Genomic DNA, 23,412 nt, shown 5'->3' with positions numbered 1-23,412 from the left:
TGAGTACCTTGTTCCCCATTAACCCTTTTTTTTTCAGTTATAAAGGAATTCACAATACTATTCTAGCATGTCCAAAGGTCAGTTGTCTATCTCCTCTCCGGTACAGCTGGTGAATCTGGGAATCTTGAGGCAATGTTACAACTGCCTCATGTACAGACAACCCTCTCCTCCTCCCAACAAATTCCAACACATGTGAGAGATGCAACCATATAGCCATACTGGAGGCTAAGCTCTCTCAACTCAGTACTGGCGAAACCAATCAGGAGGAGAAGGAAACCACACTCACTACAATTCCAGTCTCACATAGACCTACCACGACAGCAAACCAAACACAAACATACTCGGAGGCTCTAAATAAAAATCTGCCTAAGAAACAGAGACCTCCAAAGCAGACACTCAAGCAACCGCTACCCCAAAACAAAACACATGCAACACATAGCTCACAAAGCCAGTGTGCCGAACAGTGTCAGCCCTTGAAGCTAAACACACCTGATACACTTGTAATAGGTAACTATCGTCAGGCACACTGACGTCCCGCTCATCAGGCTGAACAAGGAGAAGGTCATGGTGAGCTGCCTGTCGGGCGCTAGGATCCGCCACATAACACAAGCACTCAGGTCACTCGAAGGCAAGCACAAATATGACTCCGTCATTGTCCATGCTGGTGTGAATGACCTGAGACATACCTCCCTGGACTACATGAAGAGAGACATAGAGGAGCTCTCTGAGCATGTAGCCCAGGCCAGTATGACCCTGACCTTGAGTAGCATCTTACCCTCACCAAGAATGATGCCAAAATATGACCTCAATCTCAACAATTGGCTTAAGTATTGGTGTCATTCAAAGAGGATCCAATGCCTGTCAGCCTGGGATGACATGCTCGACAAGCCACGATGCTTCGCTAGGGATGGCTTGCACCTGTCACCCCTGGGCTTTCGGATATTGGCAAAGGCTCTTGCTACCCCCATAGTGCCTTTTTTAGGCAAGGCTCAAAAGACAAACCCACCTCCATAGGTATCACAAGGGATAAGAAACTAAGAGTAATGCTACTCAACGCCAGAAGTCTAAACCTCAAGATGCACACACTCGAAACTCTCCTTAGCATGGAGAACATCGATATCTGTGCAGTAACAGAAACCTGGTTCAAGGCTCCCAAGAGCAACCCAGCGCTACCAGGTTATACCTCATACCATGCTTTTCGGCCCCAAAACTTGGACCGAACCACAAAAGGAGGGGGAGTATCAATATTCGTCAAAGATACCCACACCTCCAGGTTGGTGGCACAGCACGAAGCATCAGAGACTATCCATGTGCAACAGTGGGTAAAACTGCCTTCCAGATTATAGCCTGCTACAGACCACCCTCACAAACCCAGGAACCCCACTTGGCCTTCCTGAGAACACTGGAAAATATGAAGGTCTCTCCAAACACCATTATATTGGGCGACTTCAACTACCCAAACAGACTGGGAGCATTACTCTAGCTCCAACACCCTAGCCCAAAGGTTCCTAGAATTTATAAACTCAAATGCTATGGAACAACTTGTTACCACTCCCACAAGAGGGGAAAACATACTGGACCTGATCATCACCAACATGGGGACTCTATGCTCCAGACCAGAAGTGTATCCCTCATTGGTAAGATCAGACCATAAACTAATCTCACTGGATATTCACATCCTGACTCCACCCCCTGCCCTGAAAACTACAGTGAAAAACTTCTCTAATGCAAATTTCACACTCCTCAAAACAGAGGAGGAATCCTTCAAAGCCCCCGGGCCTGTGGAAAATACAGCCAAGACCGCAGAATCCTTTATAAACGCATTCTATTAACACCTTCAGGAATGCATGGATCATGCAATCCCAAATAAAACCAAGTCCTAATCCTCCAAAGGCAGACGTCCTGTCTGGTGGACCCCAGCCATAAACAAACTATACAATAGAAGGAGGAAGCTACTACATGATAGAGCAAAATCCCAAAAAGGGAAGGCATCTCTGATCAGTATTAGCAAAAAACTACGGGCACTCATAAAATCGTCTAACGCCAGCTTAGAGAGAAAAATTGCACAGGACACTAAAGATAATCACAAGGCTTTCTTTAGTTATATTAGGAACCTGGGTGGGAATTCCCAGATATGCTCAGAATTAGTCCAAAATGACAAAAAATACACCAAACCCACAGACACTGCCAACATCCTAGCTGACAGGTTCAGCGCAAACTTCTCCCCCCCCCCCCACCAAAAGGGCAAATATCTATCCCAGCAGAGTGCTGCCCCCTGACATCTCAGATGCTCAGGTAAGAGCTGCCCTCTCCAAAGCAAAAAAAAAAAACAGCATCAAGGGGACCAGACGGTGTCCCGGGCTGCGTCCTACATAAACTCCAAGAAGAGCTAAACCCAAACATAAAACTACTGTTCAATCTCAGCCTTACTACAGGATATGTACCCAAAGAGTGGCGTAGAGCAACAGTGGTCCCTCTCCACAAAGGTGGTGCCTCAACAGATCCTGGAAACTATCGCCCCATAAGCCTGACTAGCTTGGTCTGCAAAGCTATGGAAAGGATCATCATGGACCTCAAAGATATTGGGGACCTACAGACACTGGATCCTACCCAGTTCGGCTTTGTTAACGGCAGATCCTGCCTCTTAAACCTGGTTGATTTCTTTGAAACAGTCACCAAGGCCATTAACGAGGAGAAGGTGGTCCACACAGCCTACCTGGACTTCGCAAAAGCCTTCGATACAATACCCCACTCGGGCATTATAGATAAGCTCACCAGCTTAAATATAAACCCCTATGTCACTAGATGGGTTGCAAACTGGCTCAAGGACAGAACCCACATGGTTAGAATTGCTGGTGCCATGTCAGACTCCAAACCAGTTACAAGTGGCGTCCCACAAGGCTCAGTCCTGGGACCCCTCTTGTTCGGTATATATTTCTCAAAGGTACAGGCCAACATGGAAGGACTGTGGCTGACCAAGTTTGCAGATGACTGCAAACTGGGCGCCATAATAGACACTCCAGCTGAAACAAGCATCCTCCAAAAGGGCCTCATAGAAACAGACAACTGGTGCCAGAGTCATGGCCTCAAGCTAAATGCCAAAAAAGTGTATAGTCATCCCCTTTGGCAAAAACAAAGTGCCCACAAATTATCACATAGGTGGTAATCCATTAAGTACAGAAGAAGTAATTAGGGACCTGGGGACCCAAGTTGATAGCAATCTGTCATTTGACAACCACGTGGACAAAGTGGTTAGAAAAACATTTTATATAGCCCACCTAATCATGAAGGGATTCACATCTAGATCAGGGGAGGTGTCATTGTGCCTCTTTACTCATCCCTCATCAGGCCTATAATTGAATACAATGCCGCTTTTGGGATGTACCTTACCAGACACCTGCAGCAACTAGAAAGACCCCAAAAGTACCTCACCAAGAGGATCAAAGGGCTCAAACAGATGCCATATGCTGCCCGGTTAAAGAAACTCCAGCTCTACTCAGTGGCATACCGCCTGCTCAGAGGCGATCTGTGCCGGATGTATAAAGCCATGTCCAACCTGGAATTAATGGACATGCTGTACCTCAGAAAATCCAAATTCTATCAAGCTACGCGCTCGAGAGACTTGAACCTCAGCAATGAAATAAATAGGACATGCTGGAGGGACAGATTCATAACCCAGAGGCTCCCTTCACTCTGGAATAAAATCCCAGTCCAGGTTAGGCAGAGTCCCTCACTGACTCTCTTCAAGAGGAATCTTGTTGAGTGGATGGGAGATCGTAGGTTTACCCTGGGTATCACTTCTGTGTCACTGTTAGACAGAGGCACAGTATACTAACCTCGAAAAAGGGCATAGCAAAATTAATTTAAAATGGGTGGCGAAAGCCAAACACACTCTGGCTAGGCTTATAAATGCCCTAGGGCAGATAGCCTAGTCTGAACCTATGAACCTACATTATCCAGGATGCTAACGGAAATGCAGAACTACACTTAAGAGTACGGTCCTCTAAAGTTTAGCCTACCCACTACGTAGTGAGGTGGACCCAACAAGCAAAATTTCACAAAACCATTTCCTCCCCCAAGTTACTAATTCATGCCCTTACACATAGACGAGTAACTATGATGTTCAAGGTGTTCTCATTAAGATGAAAAGCAATATATTTCTACAGAAATGTTTAGAGTAAGCACTTACTAAACTAAAACCATGTCTCCTTTCAAAGTCTTTCATTTCAAAGAATAAAATTCTAAAGTCACAGACCCTCCCATGCACATGATCCTTCTTGTAAATTGTTAATACCTATTTTACCTTCACAGGGGTATTAAACTCTACTGCCAAACTCCAGAGTGGCGCTTATTATTTTGGAATGAGAGATAATGACTTGCAGACTATTAAATATAAATCTCGAAAGGCTGGTCATCCTCTTCCTAGCTTTGCCACAAATATTTCATGATGTTTGACTGTTATTTATTAGTTTGCCCAAGTCCTTATATGCTTGCCCAACTTCTAAGTCTTCTGAATCACCTCATTTGCCACTTTTCTCAACTTTGATCCTATCATACTAGAGCACTTTTTCTTTGAACTTTATTTACGTTTATCAGCATATCAAAACAGAAGATTATACTTGGCATGCAATTTTTAGACCAGTACAATTAAAGCATACCGATCGTGGAACTGGTAGGCCACTGTTGTGTAGTGAAAATATAAATGGGTGAAAAGAACCACGTTATGGAATTATCCTACCATTCACATCCAATTTCTTTTTTTTGACTGTTTATTGTTAACTTCTCTGTTGGACAACTGCGATGTAATCTGGTTAATTATGCTTTCAGATATCCCAGTAATTTTAGCACGTAACAAAATTCAGATCTTCCATTAAACCTGAATTCAGCAGACTGATCAACTAGTTGAAACCACATTGTCTTAGACGATTTATAAGCAGATGCCCAATCTCACAAGTTTAGTTGTAAACAAAACATTAACATGTACACATTCAAAATCTAATTTAATATAATCTACAGTATACATTTTGTCCATAAACATACATATCTATACCTCCCCTTTGTCTGTTCTACACCTATGACATAGATATCCAGTTCCATCTAAGGTACAAGTTAAGTCTTCAAGCCATATCCCTGAAACAGTAGCTATATCGTGTGTTTTTAATCTAAAATTAAATCCTTCCAGTCTAGCAATTGAATCCATGAGTATCTAGCACTGGTGTACATTTGTTCCCATACAGTACCAATAAGTAATGCATATTATGCATCTGAATATGTAAAGACCCTAACAACACTTAGCACAGGAAATGAATATAAAATAGTTTTAATGGCAACATTCCTCTGATGATCCATGAAGATTATACACCAAAAAAAGATGGAAGGTATTGGGTTCCATAGCTTTATAAAACAATACACCTGAATAGTCACGCTGTTCCCCTAACACAGCAAATAGAGCAACAGAAACAATGGCTCATAATACAGACAGAATGCAATGCACAAAACAAGTCATGTTTTAAAGAAAAGCAAATGGGAAATACCGTATTTGTAATGCAAATGCCTATTCAGAGAAATCAAAGCCATCCATCACTCCTCTTTTCCCAGATTTTTCCACAACAGGTCGGGGTGTCACTTCACCACTGAATCAAGAACCAAGGTTTACACCGCAGAGTGGCTAGCCCTGCCATGGTACCTCTTCCAAACTACACACTCGCATGCACACTCACACCTATGGTAAATTTAGTGTGTCCAATCCACGTAGTGCATGTCTTTGGAATGTGGGAGGAAACCCACATCAACAGAGGGAGGACATGCAAACTCTGCACAGAAGACATCCCAGCCGAGAAGTGAACTGGGGAACCCGCTGCTGTGAGGCGACACTATCTGCTGTGGCATTGTACCTCCCTAGAAAAAAATAAATCAAAACCATATATAAATTTGTGCCAGTACTAAGTAACTCAGTAGAAAGGGAGCACAGTGATCACTTTTTCCAACACAAAGTCCCAGTCGTGAGTTGTCAACACTTGAAAATACAAGAAAAGTAGGTAGGAAATGGCTCGTAACAGGGCTACCGCAAAAGATGCACCAATGCTTGTGGAGTATCTGTTTAGGGGACATTATATCAAGTAGAAATGTGATCTGTGTTTGCCTGAAAACAGCATACACTGTTTGTCAAAACATTTTTGCACTGTGGACAGTAACAGAATAAAACATTTCAAGTGGAATTTTGTGGAAAAGAAAGCAAACAAATGGAGTAGAAAATATGAGTCCTGCTGCAGGCAGCAAGAAAGCCACAGAGAGCCCAACATGGTCTCCACAAAAAAAAAAAAAGCTAAAACCTGGATTAAATTAGTGATAACCCTAAAGGAAAATAATCCAAATGACAATTTGTTCTTGTTTTATGGTCCAAATCCTCTGTAGATCTCAACCCTCAACTTACCATTTACCCAGTGACAATCAAGTGCTCCTGCTGGCCCCTGATCACTTCTTTTTGGGGTGATTTCTAACAAAATATCGGCCTTTTGGGTAGTTATTTTAAGCGAGCAAGGGAGAAGACTAGAAGCAGCAGCAGCATAGGCCTACATATTGCAAATGGTATGGTATTTGTCATAAGGGTATATGCAAGCATGCTACCACATTCACTCTCCTAATTGGGGACACTTGTCACTGTGCCTTGCAAAATGTGGGAATCCATGTCCAAAGGCTATTCCTATAGAAGGGAACTTTTTAGCACAACTTACCCATAACCAAAACTCTGAGAAAGAAAAGCTGCCCAGTGGTTACTCCGTATAAACCCATCTTCCACCACCCCAGATTGTTCTCTGGCAGTCCATGTGTACATCCTACAGCAGCTAGCCTGTATTCAGCAGAGCAGACGGACTTACTAGAAGTGGACTAGCAAAAAAAAAAAAAGGCTATAATAATGCATCAGCAATCACAAGGGTAAGTTTCAGGTCATGCAGTACATGGATACCTCCAAATGAAACGCTGTCTGCACTGAAAATGTGACATGGACAATCATATAACCATTTCAAGTATTAGAAAGCTAATGCGAGACTGCAAAAATAAAAACTGTAATGGCTCAGGAAGCTAGCTTACTGACTGACAGTGCAACACTCGACACATTGCCAACACACCATGTTATTTGCAAAAAAATCTAACATTTCAGACTGTTTAAAAGGTATACACAGTATACAAAACACCATCTTTATTAGATATTACTCATGGAGAAGTACACTATGAGTAAGCATTCAGCAAAAAGTACATCTTACTTCAATTATAAATATCTGGAATCATGACAGCCATTTGGGAAATGCATTTTGCATTGTATGTTTTCCTGCCAGGTTTATTTATAAGGTGGTGCCTACAGAATGTTTCTGTTAGAAATGCAATTCCACTCCTCTACCCATTTCTACTGACATTTTTTTGCTGCAGGTTCCCTTGCAGATCTCAGCTTAATAGTACTACAAAAGACAATGGATCAGAGAGGCATAAAAAGTAATCATTACATCTGAGCCAGTGCCAGCAACAGAGATGCACAAAGTCGTGATTATGGTTTAGGCAAACACACTTTGCTTAACAGCTGGGGGGACTTTATGGCAATGGCTCATCCTGGAAACAAGATGAATATACAGCCCCTGATCCTCAGAAGGATGGCACTACAGTGGACATCTGGGGACAGGCTTTTGGCTCACCAAGTCATCTCCTGTGGTAGCCTTATAAGTAGCATTTACTGTTAAGGCCTCACCTAATACAGGTTAGCCCATCCCAACCACCTAGGGGCAGGGTTAAGGACTTGTACAAAAATGCTGTCATTGCAGGCACCTTTAGCAAAAGCACAATGTCTACAATGTATGCCTAAATGACAGCCATTTCAGATGGCTCAAGCCTCAGCAGATTTGGGGACACCCCACTACTAGAGAATAAACAGGCTAAAGTCCAATAATGGGGGGCAAGATGGAAGGCCAATGGGAATAGCAAGAAAAAAATCTAGAAATTAAAAAAAAAAGTCTAACCTACATTTTGTTTAATTTACCATTCCTTCCAATTTCCTCAACCACCACCCGTTTGTCACTGAGAAGCCCATGTATGGGAATACCTGAATTATACAATGAAGCTATCCCTACACTTGAATACCAGGGAATCTTATCCACACTATCTCTTTATTCACTGCCTGTGGGTTCATCTTGTTGCATGAACAGGTTTCCTTATAAGATTATGCCATTATATCAATGCAATTAAACCAGACACCTGCAAGTTCTCAATTTAAGCTGACAACCTTTCGTCATTTCTCCTTGGATTTCGTAAATCCATATACAAGTTTGTTGCTCTGCAGTACCGAGTGAAACTGGAGCAGGTCAAAGAAGAATCTCCCTGCGGAAACAAAAAGCAAGCAGATGATGTGGTACATTTATACACTAGGATGACAGCAAAGGGCAGTAATTTAAATAAAATAGCTGACAATCTTACTGGTCTGACAGGGTTGCACAATGTTTTCAGTTCATTAAGACGATCCATGACATAGCCAAAATCAGCCTGTGTCCAGTAAACATGCTGTGCTGCTTCCATTGTTCTGGCCCTAGAACAAAAAACCATGTAATTAATGTTGCAACAAGCAAGGCTTTTACTCAACAGTTGTTGCTTTATTTGTGATTTTTCTAATCTTCATATAAGCTAGTAGATATTTGTGCAAAAAAATACACAGAAAAACTGCATACAGTTTTCATACAATGCACACATATCCTTCAAGGAATCCTTGTTTGATTATCAGAACGTGCAGCATAACCCAGTGTATGCACATCAGTGTAATAAGCACCTTCCATTAACACTGCACAGGAGTACAAACTGCCACCTTATCTAGTCAAGAGATCAGCATCCCTAGTCTTCTAAGCACATAGTCCAGGCCAAACAAGTACTCCAAGCTGTATACAGGAGCAGTAGTCAAGAGGATAAAGGTTTGGTGACACAGAGACAAACATCAGTGCCATCTATAACACCAAGAAAATTAGGGATCAAACTTGAAATACCCACCTTTATCCAAAATTCAAAATGTTTGACACTCCTTATTCTGAAGGAATATAGTCTCAGACACCAAAACTGAGGCAGCAGTTCAGTAGTAATGCAACAGGGGGAAAACAAAGTGCTTGGTGGGGGGGAAGACTGCTGAGGAAACTCGTCTCTGTAAAAGCTGACAGCTTTGTACCATGGATACTAGATCAAAAATTAAAACTATGTATAAACAGGGTGACAGGTGCAGCACTTGGACTTGGTCCCCTCCCCACGTGATGTACACACTGTCATTGCACCAGTTACTTCTATACTGAATGTGAAGCAGAATGAAGATCAGACTCTAAAGAATATATCACAGGCAAATGGTACAACTTAGAGTTGAGGCATAATCCTGTCAAAGATAGGTCTTTTAAAAGATGTCAACTTTAAAACTATAGGAAGCCAAAAGGGAGGAGGAACTGAAAATGTTTCATTGTCCTAACCAAAAAAAATTGAATTTAGTTTTTATCGCTAGCATATTCCAAGAAACAAAACTGTACTGCTTTCTGTGGCAGTCATTTTTCAGCCAAGTAGCTTCTAATGGCTTTTAAACAAGGAATCTACCTTCTATAACTTCAGCCTCTACACAATGAAATATTAAGAAGTGCATCTCTAGTTGCTATATTTATCAGAAGTTTCCAGGCTTTTCTGGGACAAGCACACCTATGTAAATTACAATTCTAAAGACTCCTTTACATACAAGTTTTCTGACAGATAATATACAGTAATTACTATGAAGCACTTAACTGATAATAAAAATCTAACTTCTCTAGTTTGTTAATGAGCAATATTGAACTGGTTATCTACTACATTCAAGTCTACTAATACCCAAGTAACTTAGAAGGCTGACTTATCTGACAACTCAACTCAAAGTTTAAATTTCCTCATTCTTCCATAAAAATTAATTGAAATTAGATGCTTCTGCGAATTCCTTCTAATCTTACATTAAGTAAATCACCTTGTAAGCTTTCAGGTTCATTTGTTATAATGTTCCCTTCTACAGTACCAGTCTTAATCACAGACATATTTAAAGGTCATACAAATAGCAGGTACTATGAACCCAACAACATACATCTTTGACCTAACTGACTACATAAACCACCATCACAATAAAGGTCATTTGCCATCTCACCATGAAAATTGGTTTGTAAAATGACAGCAGATACAACAGGGATTTGTAAAAGTTAATTATTTTACAAAAAGTAAAATGAAAACACTGTTTAATTACTAAAATGTAACCACAAGCCCAAGGATGTGTTCTGCTTTAAGGAAAGGATTTTTTTAAACTAGTCAGAATACTTTTGAACAGCTAGCTTAAAAATAGGTAGGCTTTACATTCCTTTGACAGAAAGGCAAGGAAATTAAAACACTTCATAAAGTACAGTTTGTTTTTTAAGTACCCAAACCATACTGCTTTGGAAGGATTTTTAACTGGAAACAGACTGCTTGCCTTGCTTGGATTACTTTTGAATACTTAGTAATTCTGTACAATTATATATTTTTATTTATTTATTTTTTTTACTTAAGACGAGTTTAAGTTCACTACTTCTGCTACTATTGTCTGATCTGATTAATACACAGTGATTAACTAGAGATACATGGACTGAAAATTTTCCACACAGACGTTTCTTACACTGTTTAATATATGAAATTAAAGACACCTTGGCAAGTTTCAAAAACTCGAGCTCCACTCTATGATGCAATTGATAAAGCCCAGACTACAAGTCCAGATAAACACAGTTCAAACAGTAGCTGGGGCACTGGAGGAACTAGACAAAAGAAAGTGAGTGGCAAAAAAGTGGCTGATATTGATTTGCCCACCTTGAGGAGAAGAGAGAGGTTACTTCCAGTTCACCGATTACCACCTTGCATGCAAAGGCTTGTACAGTATTGAAAGGCCAGGTCTAGGGACATGGGCTCAGCAATCACAAGCCAGTGATGGCAGCTCTAAACACTGTGTGAGTAAATTTATGCACTTGCACATGGAAATCACAGGACACTCTAAAGAGACATGGGTGGTCACATCAACCACCAAGGGACAGATTAGAGACTGTTAGAAATGTCCTCGTTGCCAAGATGCTAATGAGAGCATAAAACACCTCCAATGCTGTCTGAATAACAGTCACTTTGGGTAGTTTTTCCCTTCTTACAAGGGACTCCCCACAGCAAAAGCGCATGCGAGTTCAAGACTGATGGGGGAGGCATGACAGTCAAGAGTCACGCAAGCAAAAGGAAACTGAAGAGTTTCGCTAACTGTGCATTATGTGGGTTACCTATTTTGGAAATCATTACTTGAAATGTATTTACCTCTGCCTCACTGACCCCATGCCCCCAGTTTCAGAGATGCCACAAGAGGGAGGGGAATTGTAAGTCCCCACACAGAATACACATACATGTAACAGTTTTGATAATCAAACAGCATGCAAATAGTTTTACAGTTAAACATACATATTCAAAACAGTGAAAGTATCAAAAAAGGTCATAAAATAAAGCACAGCTCAGTATGTAAACTTTCCATAATAGTAGATGTTCGAATGATCACTGCTGTAGTAGCCTTAGCTATAAGAGTTATATTCTGCCAAGGATATACGAGCCGGACAGCTTCTAAAGCTTCAATGCCCCCAAACCATTAGTCATCCTGAAATTAACTTACTAAAATGGCAAGTTTGGGTGCCAAATCCTTCACAGCTTTCACACCAGAGACAGGGGGCTGACCCCAAAAAAGGACATTGTTGGGGACAAAAAATAAAACCACAGCTTAGCATGACAAACGCACTAAAAAATAAGAGGGATAGCGGGAGCGGCTACTGCAGAAGTGATCATTCAAAAGTCTACTTTGATGGTCAAGTTTACTCGCACAACTGTATTATATTCACCATATTGATCACTTCTGCAGTATACTGTGATGGTTACGTTTACTTACACAACTGTATTATGTTCACCATATTAATCACTTCTGCAGTAGCCTTAGCTATGCGAGTATATTACCCAAACTCATATCTGGGAAGTGGCAGTGGAAAGGCCCAGCAGCCCTTGGAGAATGGTCCTAGCAAAACCTGATCTACAGCTAGAAGGAATCAAGTTAGTACTAAGCTAAAAGTATATAGAGGACCAAGTTTCTGCTTTCAGAATATTTCTAGAGTCCAACCCTTTCCAAAAAGCCACAGAAGAGGTCAATGACAGAGCAGAGTTGGTTTTGATTCTGCCTAGAACAGTTTTATTGTGGTGAAAATAAAAGGTAATAGCACTAGACAACCATTTAGAAGTAGTCTGTTTTGACAAAAGTCGTCCCTTCTTACCTTCACAAGAAATGAACAACCAATTTGAAAATCTGAAAGATTTAGTTCTGCCAAGATTGTGCCTGATTTGTCTGTGGACATTAAGATAGTGTCCTTTCTCCCTCATTTTTAGGTTCAGGAATGATGGAGAGTTTGGCTAAAAGTACACTCGGATACAACTTTAAGCATAAAAGTAGAGTCTCTGTGGAAAATGAGACAGGGCTGACTCATCATATGACCTTGCCCTTGCAACCAAGACTCTTCTTCAAAGATCAGAGCAATAAGTAAATGGCGGGTGAAGTGTGACACCAGCCGAAGCCAAACCCAGACTTTGGAATCCGGCCGACCGAAGGGCTGCCTGACGACAGGACAACCCATTTGTAAAGACTGCATATGCATCCTTGAAGGACATCAAGTCAGCCAGATTATCTGGTTCAAATGGAGTACATGCTAGCTTCTCTAACAATTAAGATCCCAAAGAGTAGGCTCTGTTCATCTTGGAGGCCCTTTTATGCAAAACTTCTTTCAAAAACATTTTGACATGAGAAAGCATTGAAAGAAGAGGATCTATGAACAGACTTGCCAAAATGATTAACAACTGAACCTTGATAGAGGAGTGCGAAAGGCAAAAGGAAAGTAAACTCAAATATTGTAAAACCAGGGAAACACAAGCCTTGAATAGGTGCCAATTATGTTGCTGGCACCGACTAGAAAACCTTTTCCATTTGATAATACATGATTTTCTAGTAGCAGGCTTCCTTGCCTCCATTAGTACCTGCTGCATGTCCTATGACCTTACCATCCAGGCAGATGACATTGATTGGGGTCAGGAAGTATCAAACATCCCTGATCTTGAGTGAGTTTATCCAGTATGAGAGGAAGACTGTGTTAATTGCCACTGACCATTTCTAAAGTAGGGAGAAAATACAGTTTTGTACGTACCATAAATGTAGATGTCCGAACAGGATAGCATCTGCAGTCATAACAAATTAGTTGTCCTGTCGTCAGGCAGCCCTTCGGTCGGCCGGATTCCAAAGTCTGGGTCCGGCTTCGGCTGATGTCGCACTTCACCCGACGTCATCTCTGCTGGTCTTCGGGTATAAAGGCATCAGCCGACGCCATTTTCCTCAGTGTTTCTTGCCCCAGATGCCAGTTGCCCTCTTGGAAAGCTAAATTTTGGATAAATGCCAATGTTTCCAAAATAGTAGAAGGCAAACACAAAAAATAAGCATGTAAGTACATATATACAAACAAATACACCATAAGAGACTCCCCCCCAGCTAGCTATTAGGAGGGTACATACCCTAGGAGTACCACAGAGGGGAAGGAGGGTGGGTAATCCTGACTGCAGATGCTATCCTGTTCGGACATCTACATTTATGGTAGGTACAAAACTGTACTATGTCCTTCAAGGATGCATCTGCAGTCATAACAAATGGGTAGAATACCATAGCCAAACTAGGGGAGGAGGAAGAAGAATTTTGGTGTAGTTAGGATCCCTTGCAATACAGCAGTGGCAAACCCTGCTCGGGATCTAGAGTATAGAGGTAAATTGTAATGCTTGGCAAATGTATGCACGGAGGTCCAAGTAGCCGCCTCAATAATGTCCTTGGTTGCCACTCCTCGTAAGAAAGCTGTGGTAGTGGCTGTAGCCCTTGTAGAATGAGGTCTTATGTTCTGTGGAATTGGTTTTCCATGGTAGGAGTAACAGAATCTTATGCAATTTCCTATCCATTTGGAGATTGTCTGTTTGGAAATTGCTTTTCCTTCCCTTCCTGGTGCATAGGCTACTAAAAGCTGGTCAGTTTTTCTGTTACTTTTGGTTCTGTCCAGGTAGTAGCGTAACTGTCTATGTACATCCAAGGTATGCAGCAGTCTTTCCCCTGTTCTGTGGATTGGGAAAGAAGGTAGGTAGGTGGATTGCCTGGTTTAAAGACACTCTGGATACCACCTTAGGCATAAATGTAGGATTAGTTCTCATGGACACTATCTTGATGGAAGATTAGGAAGGGCTGTACTGCCATTAAGGCCTGTAGTTCCGAAACCCTCCTTGCTGAAGTAATTGCCAGTAGGAAAGCAGTTTTCCATGATAGGTGTTGAAGATCTGCTGTTGCTGCTGGTTCAAATGGAGGAAGTGTCAATTTTTCTAGCACAAAGTTCAAGTCCCATGCTGGTAATGGTGGTTTCCTAGGAGGTTTTACATTCTTGATCCCTCTGAGGAACTGCCTGAGTAGAGGATGCGAAAAGACAGGTTGATCGAGGCTGTATTCTGCGGAAATAGCTGATGCATGTATCTTGATGGAGGAATAGGACAGGCCTGTATGTAGAAGCTCTGCCAAGTACTCCAGGATGTTAGCAATATCTATGTTCGACACATCTTTTCCTCTTTCAGTACTCCAAATGTCAAACCTTTTCCATTTTCCTGCATAGTTCCTTCTTGTTGAAGGTCTGCGGGCTTCAAGGATAATGTCTTTAACCCTTTGGGATAAGTCTGGGTTAGTTGCTGTTATGTGATGTTCCAGGCAGTCAGTTGCAAGGTTTTTAGGTTTGGGTGCATGATGTTGTAATTGTTCTGCGTTAACATCAAAGGCATCAAGGGTATTGACCACATTCTCCCCTGAGACATGCTCCTCAGCAATGGATACCAGTGTTGTCTTGGCCAATTCGGAGCTATCAGAATTATCCTTGGACGTTCCTCTTTGATTTTCAGTAGTACCTTGTACATCAAAGGAAGAGGTGGGAATGCATATGCTGTCAGGCCTTTCCAACTGAAGGATAGAGAGTCCACCTTCCATGCAAGTGGGTGGTATGTCCTTGTGCAGAATTTTTTGAGCTGGTGATTGAGTGGGGATGCGAATAGGTCTATTTGTGGCATTCCCCATTTCTTTGTGATGGCCTTGAAGGTGTCCGGGTGTAGCATCCATTCGTGAGCATCCGAGGTGGTTCTGCTTAACATGTCTGCTAGGGTGTTTTCTTTTCCCAGCACAAATATTGCCTGTAACTGGATGTTGTAGCTCAGAGCCATATTCCAAAGGTCCAAAGTCATTCTGCATAGGGGGTATGAATGAGTGCCTCCCTGTTTGTTGATGTACCACATGACTGTGGTGTTGTCTGTCCTTATCATTAAATGGCCTTCTTTGAGGAATGGTCTGAATTTCTGGATTGCTAGTTTTACTGCCAGCATTTCTTTTTGGTTTATGTGCAGGTGCAGCTGGTCTGGAGTCCACAATCCTTGTATGCATTTGTCCAACATGTGCCCCAGCCTAGGTCTGAGGCGTCCGTTGTGATGGTTTGGTTTGCTTGAAAGTTGTGGAAGGGCAAGCCTGGGTTTGACTGGCATGCTTGAGCCCACCATAGGAACTCTTGTTTCAGGCATGGGATTAGTGGGATTTGGTTTCTAAGCTGTGCCTGTGTTGAGACCATAAATTCTTTAGGTACCACTGTAGCTTTCTCATATGCAGTCTGGCATGGGGGACCAGGATTATGCATGATGCCATGAAGCCCAAGGCCTGCAGTACTTTTCTTGCTGATAGTTTGTTCTGCTTTGTTAATGCCAAGAAGTAAAGAGGGAGTTGTTCTTGTTTTTCTGCAGTTAGGAATGCCATTTGTTTTACTGTGTCCAATTCCGCACCCAAGAATGTTCTTGTCTGGGATGGTATCAGTCTTGACTTTTTTAAATTGACTGTGTATCCCAGGGCTTGTAGTAAGCAAATGACTCTCTGTAAATCTGTTGTCAGCTTGCTTTTGTTGTCCGCTTGTAACAGGCAGTCGTCCAGGTATGGATAAATTTGGATTCCCTGTAGCCTGCAATGAGCGATTACTGATGCCAGGCATTTTGTGAATACTCTGGGCGCAGTAGATAAGCCAAAGGGCAATGCTGAGAATTGATAATGCTCTGATCCTGCAAGAAATCTGAGGTATCTTCTGCAATTTGGTCGTATGGGGACGTGCAGGTATGCCTCCTTGAGATCTAGAGTTACCAGCCAACACTCCTTGCCCAGCATGGGAAGAAGTTGCTGTAGGGTCAGCATTTTGAATTTTGGGACAATGATGTATGTGTTTAAGACGGACAGGTCGAGAATAGGTCTCCAACTTTTCTCTTTTCTTGGTACTAGGAAGAGTCTGGAGTAGAATCCTTTGCCCTGTTCTGTTATTGGTACTCTTTCCACAGCTCTCATCTTTGTTAATTGAGCTATCTGCTTTAGAGCTTCTGTTTTTTTATTTGGAGCTAGGTTTGGCATTCCTCTTTTACTGGTAAGGTGTGGAAGTGGAACCTGTAGCCTTGGTCTATGGTTTGCAAAATCCACTTGTCTTTTGTGATATAGTGCCAATTTTTCGAAAATAAGGCTAACTTTCCGCCTAAAGGGGCTGCTATTTGCTCCCTGGTAGGCGGTGTCAGAGCCAAGTCACTGTGATTGTCCTGTTGCAGTGGCAGTGGTTGTGTCTGTGCCTCGCTGGTTATTGCCTTGCCACTGGCGTCCTCTGTAGGCACCTCCTCTGGATTGATTTCTGCCCCTAGAGCGTCTATTCCTGCCTCTGAGATTTTGAGAAGTCTGGAAAGGACCAATTTTTGGCAGGCCAGTTCCTGCTAAACCTTGGGGGCTGAACCTGTAAGAAATCTTTAACTGTTTGTACAGATTTTGCCTTCTCTTCCATTTTCTTCATTACTTGCTGAGCAGGGGTACCAAATAGACTGGCCTTATCCATAGGAGCATCTAACAGCTTTGCTTTAACACGATCCGGCAAGACCTGTTCTTTCAACCATGCATGCCTTCTTATCACTGTGCCAGTCATGGCTGATCTAAATGAAGCCTCCAGTGCATCATAGCCACATTTTAAAGAATGGTTACTAACCTGCTGAATGTTATTCATCATTTCTAAAACATATTTCTTATCTAAGGAGTCATCAGAGGACAGCTTCTTAGTTAACTGATCAAGCATAAACTCTTGGTATTGGATCATATTGGATCATATGAAACTGACAGTTTAAAGCTCTAGCTGAGAGAGTAGCAGAGGTGTAAACTTTTTTCCCCCATCTCTCGAAGGACCTGGATTCCCTTTCAGAAGGGAGAGGGTTTTTTGCTGAGGTCGAAGCTACTGCCTTAGGCCCCTGGGATATAGTCTCAGGATCTGCAAGTGGGGCCTTGTATAGGTGGTGATGAGTGTCTGGCACCCTGTAAAATCTATCTGGTTTGGCAGGGGCTGGAGGTAAAGTATCAGGAGCAGTGCAAACATCATTAAATGCATCATCCACAACAGGCAGAACTGGAGGTATAGCTAAGGGCCTATGTTGTGGTAAGTGCAGAAAGATCCTAAGCCTTTTTCTTGAATCTGAGAAATCTTGTCCCTGCCATTGGAATTGTTCTCTCATGGCATGTAAGGTTTCCCCAAAGGAAAATTCCTCTGGTGGAGAGGCAGATGGAATGGATTCTTCAGCATCGGAATCTTCATAAGTAGAAAAAGGAGCCTCTGGCTGATCTGTAATGTCCGAGTCATCCGAAGAATCATCAGAGGACACTGGCTCGGGGGGCTCTGCTCTAGGTCTCTTTTCTGGAGGCTGAGAGGCCCTGTCTGGGTGAGATTGGGATCCCCTAATTAAGGGAGATTAAATCCTCTGCCAGAGTAAGCATTTGTGAACTAGAAGTGGGCCTGTGTGAGGGGGACTTAACAGGCACTGATTTAACAGTTTTAGCTGCTTTAGCCCGGGCAAAGGCCTTTATAGACATGGCTGCAGGAGGCCTAGCAGCACCACGTGCTGGGGTAGAGACATCCAAAGGGATGGTGTCTGATAATTCACTAGGAACCACAGTAGTAGGCAAAACTTCAGAGGCCGATTCAACTAAGGTAGCAGGAGCCTCGGTAGTAGTCATGGATTCGCTGAAGATTGACCCGCTTTCGGTTTCGTCGAAACAGAGACACTCGCTTGCTTAACCGTGGTTTCGCCGAAACCGCGGACCGCGAGTGTCGGTCTTTTCTTTGCGTTTTTTAACAATTTGGGTAGTCGGAGGATCCGACGGCATAATGTACGCAAAATCTGAGCCGAAAAACTGTTCAGCAAACTCCGACCGACGCCTAAGCGCTCCGGTTGAAGGAAGCACAGGCTAAACAGGCTGCTACGTCGTGGTCTGGGCCTAAACAAGGTAGGCAGTAAGAGTGGAAATCTTTATGAGGTATTTGTTTCCCACAAGTTAAACAGTTATTTACTTTTTCTGACATCGGCTGAGGCAAGAAAGAGTCCCCAATGGGGTACTTAGCTTTTTAGAAGTCTTCGAAGTAGTATTCGGTAGTAGTAATCTCTGGATCTGACCGACCGCCACTTGCGAACAGCTTCTGCTTCGGCCACGCGGCAAGAAAGACTGAGGAAAATGGCGTCGGCTGATGCCTTTATACCCGAAGACCAGCAGAGATGACGTCGGGTGAAGTGCGACATCAGCCGAAGCCGGACCCAGACTTTGGAATCCGGCCGACCAAAGGGCTGCCTGACGACAGGACAACCCATTTGTTATGACTGCAGATGCATCCTTGAAGGACATCCACGGTTGCCTAGACCACGAGGGGATCACCACAATGACCACTGGAGATTCCTTCTGAAACTTCAAATAGAAAGGATGGAAAAGCATACAGAACACTCCAGTCCAAGAAAAAGAAAAGGCATCTCTCATCCAGTCCTTCTTGCATGGAACCCTGTAGCAGAAACTTGCCTGCTGATGGTTCAGAGAGAAGGCCAACACGTCTACTTAAGGAACTCCCCACAGGTGGATCAAATCTTGAAGATCCCCTGATCTGGTTTACATTTGTGATGGTCTGCCTTTGCTCTACTCAACTTGTCGGTCACACAAGTTTGCTCTAACTAGATGCAAGATACCTGTAGAGTGAGACACTGCTGTGAAGCTATATCTGAAGCTAACATGGCTAGTCTACAAATGGGTAAGGCCTTGTTCCCACTTGCTTGTTGATGTACAATCTACGTCCATGTCTGAAAGTCTTGAGGACCAAGAAGATGCGACAGAAGAGGCCACGATATTGGAGACTTCATGGTAGGAGATACCGGCTCCTACCAACAGTCGGCTCAAAGTTAGTGGCACTGAGGTAGAAGGTTTTTCCACTCTAGATTTACTGGTCGATGAACTTATCTTCGGCTCAAACGATGAGTAAGTATGAACTAGCACAGCTCTACAATCCAGTCCTCCATTAAGATATCCTTTACAAACAGCCCCATAATCACTCATGTCAGACTCAATACAAGCACTACTTTTTGGTGAAGTGTTGTAATGTTTCTAATTTTAATTACTGTTTGGGGCCTGATCTTCCAACTATAAATCAAACAAAATATTTTAACACTTTTTTAAATTAATATCAGAATACTCACTTCTTTTCTTCTAAAAAATCTTCTGTTAGCCAGCTTCATTAGAAGCATTTACATACACAGAACAGCTGATTTTCAAAAGTGAAAACTTACATGTGAATTCTAAGCAGTGGTGCCTGAAACTGAACTTTATACTTTAATATCCGATGATATAAAGACATCCATCACCTGAAGTTTAGAAATTTTATTTTTCTAGTTATGTGGATTTCTAATAAAAGGTAACACAACCCTTCTTTACTTCCTCCCTTCTTTGATATCTCTGTTCCTTCTTGCATAAAATAATTAATTTCTCCTCAAATGTGTACACTTTCAAACAACCATTTATCAATTGTCATAATGATTTTTTAAATCATTCTTTTGTTTTCAGTTCTCTGCAGTACACAATTTGCATTTACTGAAACTGGCAACCTAGTTTTGTTTAAGCCTTTTCCCTTTGGCCTCTGCTGAAAATGGCTTATGCCAGGCCAGGTCAGAACTTCCTGGTTGAGATGGGTAAATACACACTTCTGCAACACATCCATCCCAAGTACAAAAAAAACATACAAAAAAACTCAACCCAATATATCTCTTCAATCCAGTCCCCAAAAAGGATATCCTTAATATTTATTTAAAAGCCTGCCTCCCCCACTCATGTCCCACTCCCAGCTCCAATACAAAAAAATGAATACAAATCACATCTCAGAGATATCAGAAATTTAAAAGTAGGCCTAAGCACCCAATATCTTTGCAGTCCCATCACAGGCGCATCAATAATTTAATGGTAAACCTGCAACATGCCCTTATGGTGCTGTCCCTACCACATCTCAAAGGTACAAGTGAACCAGTCAACCATTACCATCTTGTCCATACACATTAGTTAATAAGCCCCCCTCCTCGTCTCTGTTCCATATCGAACACACACTCTTCATCAGTGCAGTAGTCCACACTACAGGAAAGCAATGACTTAAAGCTTGTGCTAGCACAATAGTGGACATCATAAAGAAAATTTATTCAACTCATGTCAGAAGAGAAAGGGCACTGAGCAAAGTAAATATTGCACGTGCCAGTACTATTCTAGCAATAATCCTAAAATAGGACGGGAGATTACTTTCATAGGTAGGTACTAGGCTATCGGCCCTAGGGCCCATACAAGCCTAGCCAAAAAATGTACCTTGGCTTTCGCCACCCAAGAAAATTATTTTCCTATGCCCCTGTCGAGCAGAGCCACAGAAGTGATCCCCGGGGTGAATTTCCCATCTCCCATCCAATCATCAAGATTTTTCTTGAAGAGTGCTAATGAGGAGCTCTGTTTGACATAGATAGGTAGTCTGTTCCAGAGTATGGGAAGTCTCTGGGACAGGAATCTATCCCTCCAGCATGTTCTGTTTATTGTGGTGACAAGGTTAAGGTCCCTAGAGCGTGTAGCTCGGAGGGCTTGGGATTTCTTTAAGTGAAGCATGTCCAGCAGCTCTGGGTTTGACATAGCTTTGTATGTTAGGCAGAGATCGCCCCTGAGTAGGCGATATGCGATGGAGTAAAGCTGTAGTTTTTTGAGACGGTCTGCATAGGGCATCTGTGAGGCCAGTAATCCTCTTTGTGAGGTATTTCTGTGGTCTTTCCAGTTGTTGTAGATGTCTTGTGAGGTACATACCAAAAGGGGCGTTGTACTCTATAATGGGTCTAATGAGTGATGAGTAGAGGGGAACAATGACCTCTTTTTCTGGATGAGAATCCTTTTGTGATGAGATGAGCCACTTAGAAAGATTTCCTGGCCACTGTGGCGATGTGATTATCAAAGGAGAGACTACTGTCCACCTGTGTTCCAAGGTCTCTTTATCACATTTTCAGCATTAAGTAGACTACCAGCTATGTGGTAGTTCATGGGTACAGAGTTTTTACCAAAGGGGATGACAATACACTTTTTGGCATTGAGCTTCAGGCCATGACTTTGACACCAGGAATCTGTCTCAGTCAGGCCCTTTTGTAGTTTGTCCACATCGTTAGGAGTTTTGATTATGGCTCCTAGTTTGCAGTCATCTGCAAACTTTGTTAGCCAAAGACCTTCTGTGTTGGCCTGCACTTCAGAGAAGTAGATGCCAAACAGGAGAGGACCCAGGACTGAACCCTGTGGTACTCCACTTGTCACTGGTCTGATATCGGATTTGGAATCCGCTACTTTCACAGTGTGGGTTCTGTCCGTGAGCCAGTTGGCAACCCATCTTATGACATAGGGATTTATACCTAGTTTAGTGAGCTTATCTATAATTCCAGAGTGGGGGATGGTGTCGAAAGCCTTGGCGAGATCTAGATAAGCTGTGTGAACCATTTTACCATCATCTATGGCTTTGGTGACTGCTTCAAAGAAGTCAATCAGGTTTAGGAGACATTATCTGCCTTTTACAAATCCAAACTGAGTAGGGTCCAGAGTTTGGAGATTACCAGTGTCTTTGTTTATGAGTTCCATGATGATACATTCCATGGCCTTGCAGACCAGGCTTGTCAAGCTAATGGGGCGGTAGTTCCCGGGGTCCGTCGTGGCTCCCCCTTTGTTGAGTGGGATAACTGTCGCGGTGCGCCATTCAGTGGGTACAAAGCCTAAGGTGAGGCTATGATTGAACATGGTACTTAGGTAGGGTGCCAGTTCATTCTGTAGTTAGTGTAGAACGCAGCCTGGGATATTGTCAGGTCCCATGGATGCTGTGTTCTTGGCTTTGGAGAGTGTGTTTTTTACCTGTGCAGCCGTGATTATAGGAACTTTGCATTCTTCCGGTATAGAGATGGGCCCTCTAGGGAGTGAGAGGGGGGTAAAGTTAGCACTGAACCTATCTGCTAGGATGTTGGCAATATCAGTTGGTTCTGTATATTTAGCGCCATTATGCTGTAACTCAGAGCAGATCTGAGTGTTCCCATTTAGATTCTTGACATAGCTATAGAATGCTTTGTGGTCGTCTTTAGAGTCAGTGGCAATTTTGTTTTCGTAACTAGCTTTGGAGGATTTTATGAGGGATCTCAACTTCTTACTGAGGTTGACCAGGGAAGTTCCTCCAGTCATGGGATTTTATTCTTTTATGCAAAGTACAGTTTTGTACCTACCATAAATGTAGATGTCCGATAGGTATGCATCTGCAGTCATAACATATGGGTTGTCCTGCCTCAGGCAGCCCTTCGGTCGGCCGGATTCCAAAGTCTGGGTCTGGCCTCGGCTGATGTCGCATCTTCCCCGACGTCACCGCTGCTGGGGTATAAAGGCATCAGCCGACGCCATTTTCCTCAGTGTTTCTTGCCCCAGATGCCAGGTGCCCTCTAGGAAGGCTAAATTTGGATAAAAATTGAAAATTCCAAACAGAGTAAAACAATATAAATATATATATATATATATATATATATATATATATATATATATATATATATATATATATATACATACATACATACAAACAAATACACCATAATAGATTCCCCCAGCTAGCTGAAAGAGGGGTAAGCACCCTAGGAATACCACAGACGGGAAGGCGGGTGGGTAATCCCGACTGCAGATGCATACCTATCGGACATCTACATTTATGGTAGGTACAAAACTGTACTATGTCCTTCAAGGATGCATCTGCAGTCATAACATATGGGTAGAATACCATAGCCAAACTGGGGGAGGAGGTACTAAGATGAGGATGGTGTAGTTATGATCCCCTGTAAAACTGCAGTTGCAAAACCTGCTCGGGATCTGGAGTATAAAGGTAGATTGTAATG

General features: G+C 42.5%; 1 protein-coding gene across 3 annotated transcripts in view; it reads right to left on the bottom strand.

Moving 5' to 3' along the window:
* EOGT (EGF domain specific O-linked N-acetylglucosamine transferase) overlaps positions 1–23,412 on the bottom strand; it is an 859,464-nt gene that overhangs the window by 518,761 nt on the left and 317,291 nt on the right. For all 3 annotated transcript variants that reach the window (XM_044077905.1, XM_044077906.1, XM_044077907.1), the window contains exons 4-5: positions 8,464–8,572; positions 8,273–8,367 (exon numbers count right to left, since the gene is read on the bottom strand). In XM_044077905.1, coding sequence (XP_043933840.1) covers positions 8,273–8,367; positions 8,464–8,572 — 204 coding nt within the window. The remainder of the gene's footprint in view (positions 1–8,272; positions 8,368–8,463; positions 8,573–23,412) is intronic.

Source organism: Protopterus annectens, chromosome 7.part0 (assembly GCF_019279795.1).
Source record: "Protopterus annectens isolate FY-2018-M chromosome 7.part0, PAN1.0, whole genome shotgun sequence".
Lineage (NCBI taxonomy): Eukaryota > Metazoa > Chordata > Ceratodontiformes > Protopteridae > Protopterus > Protopterus annectens.
Note: the sequence above shows the minus strand (reverse complement) of the source record. Positions and strands in the feature narration are given on the sequence as shown.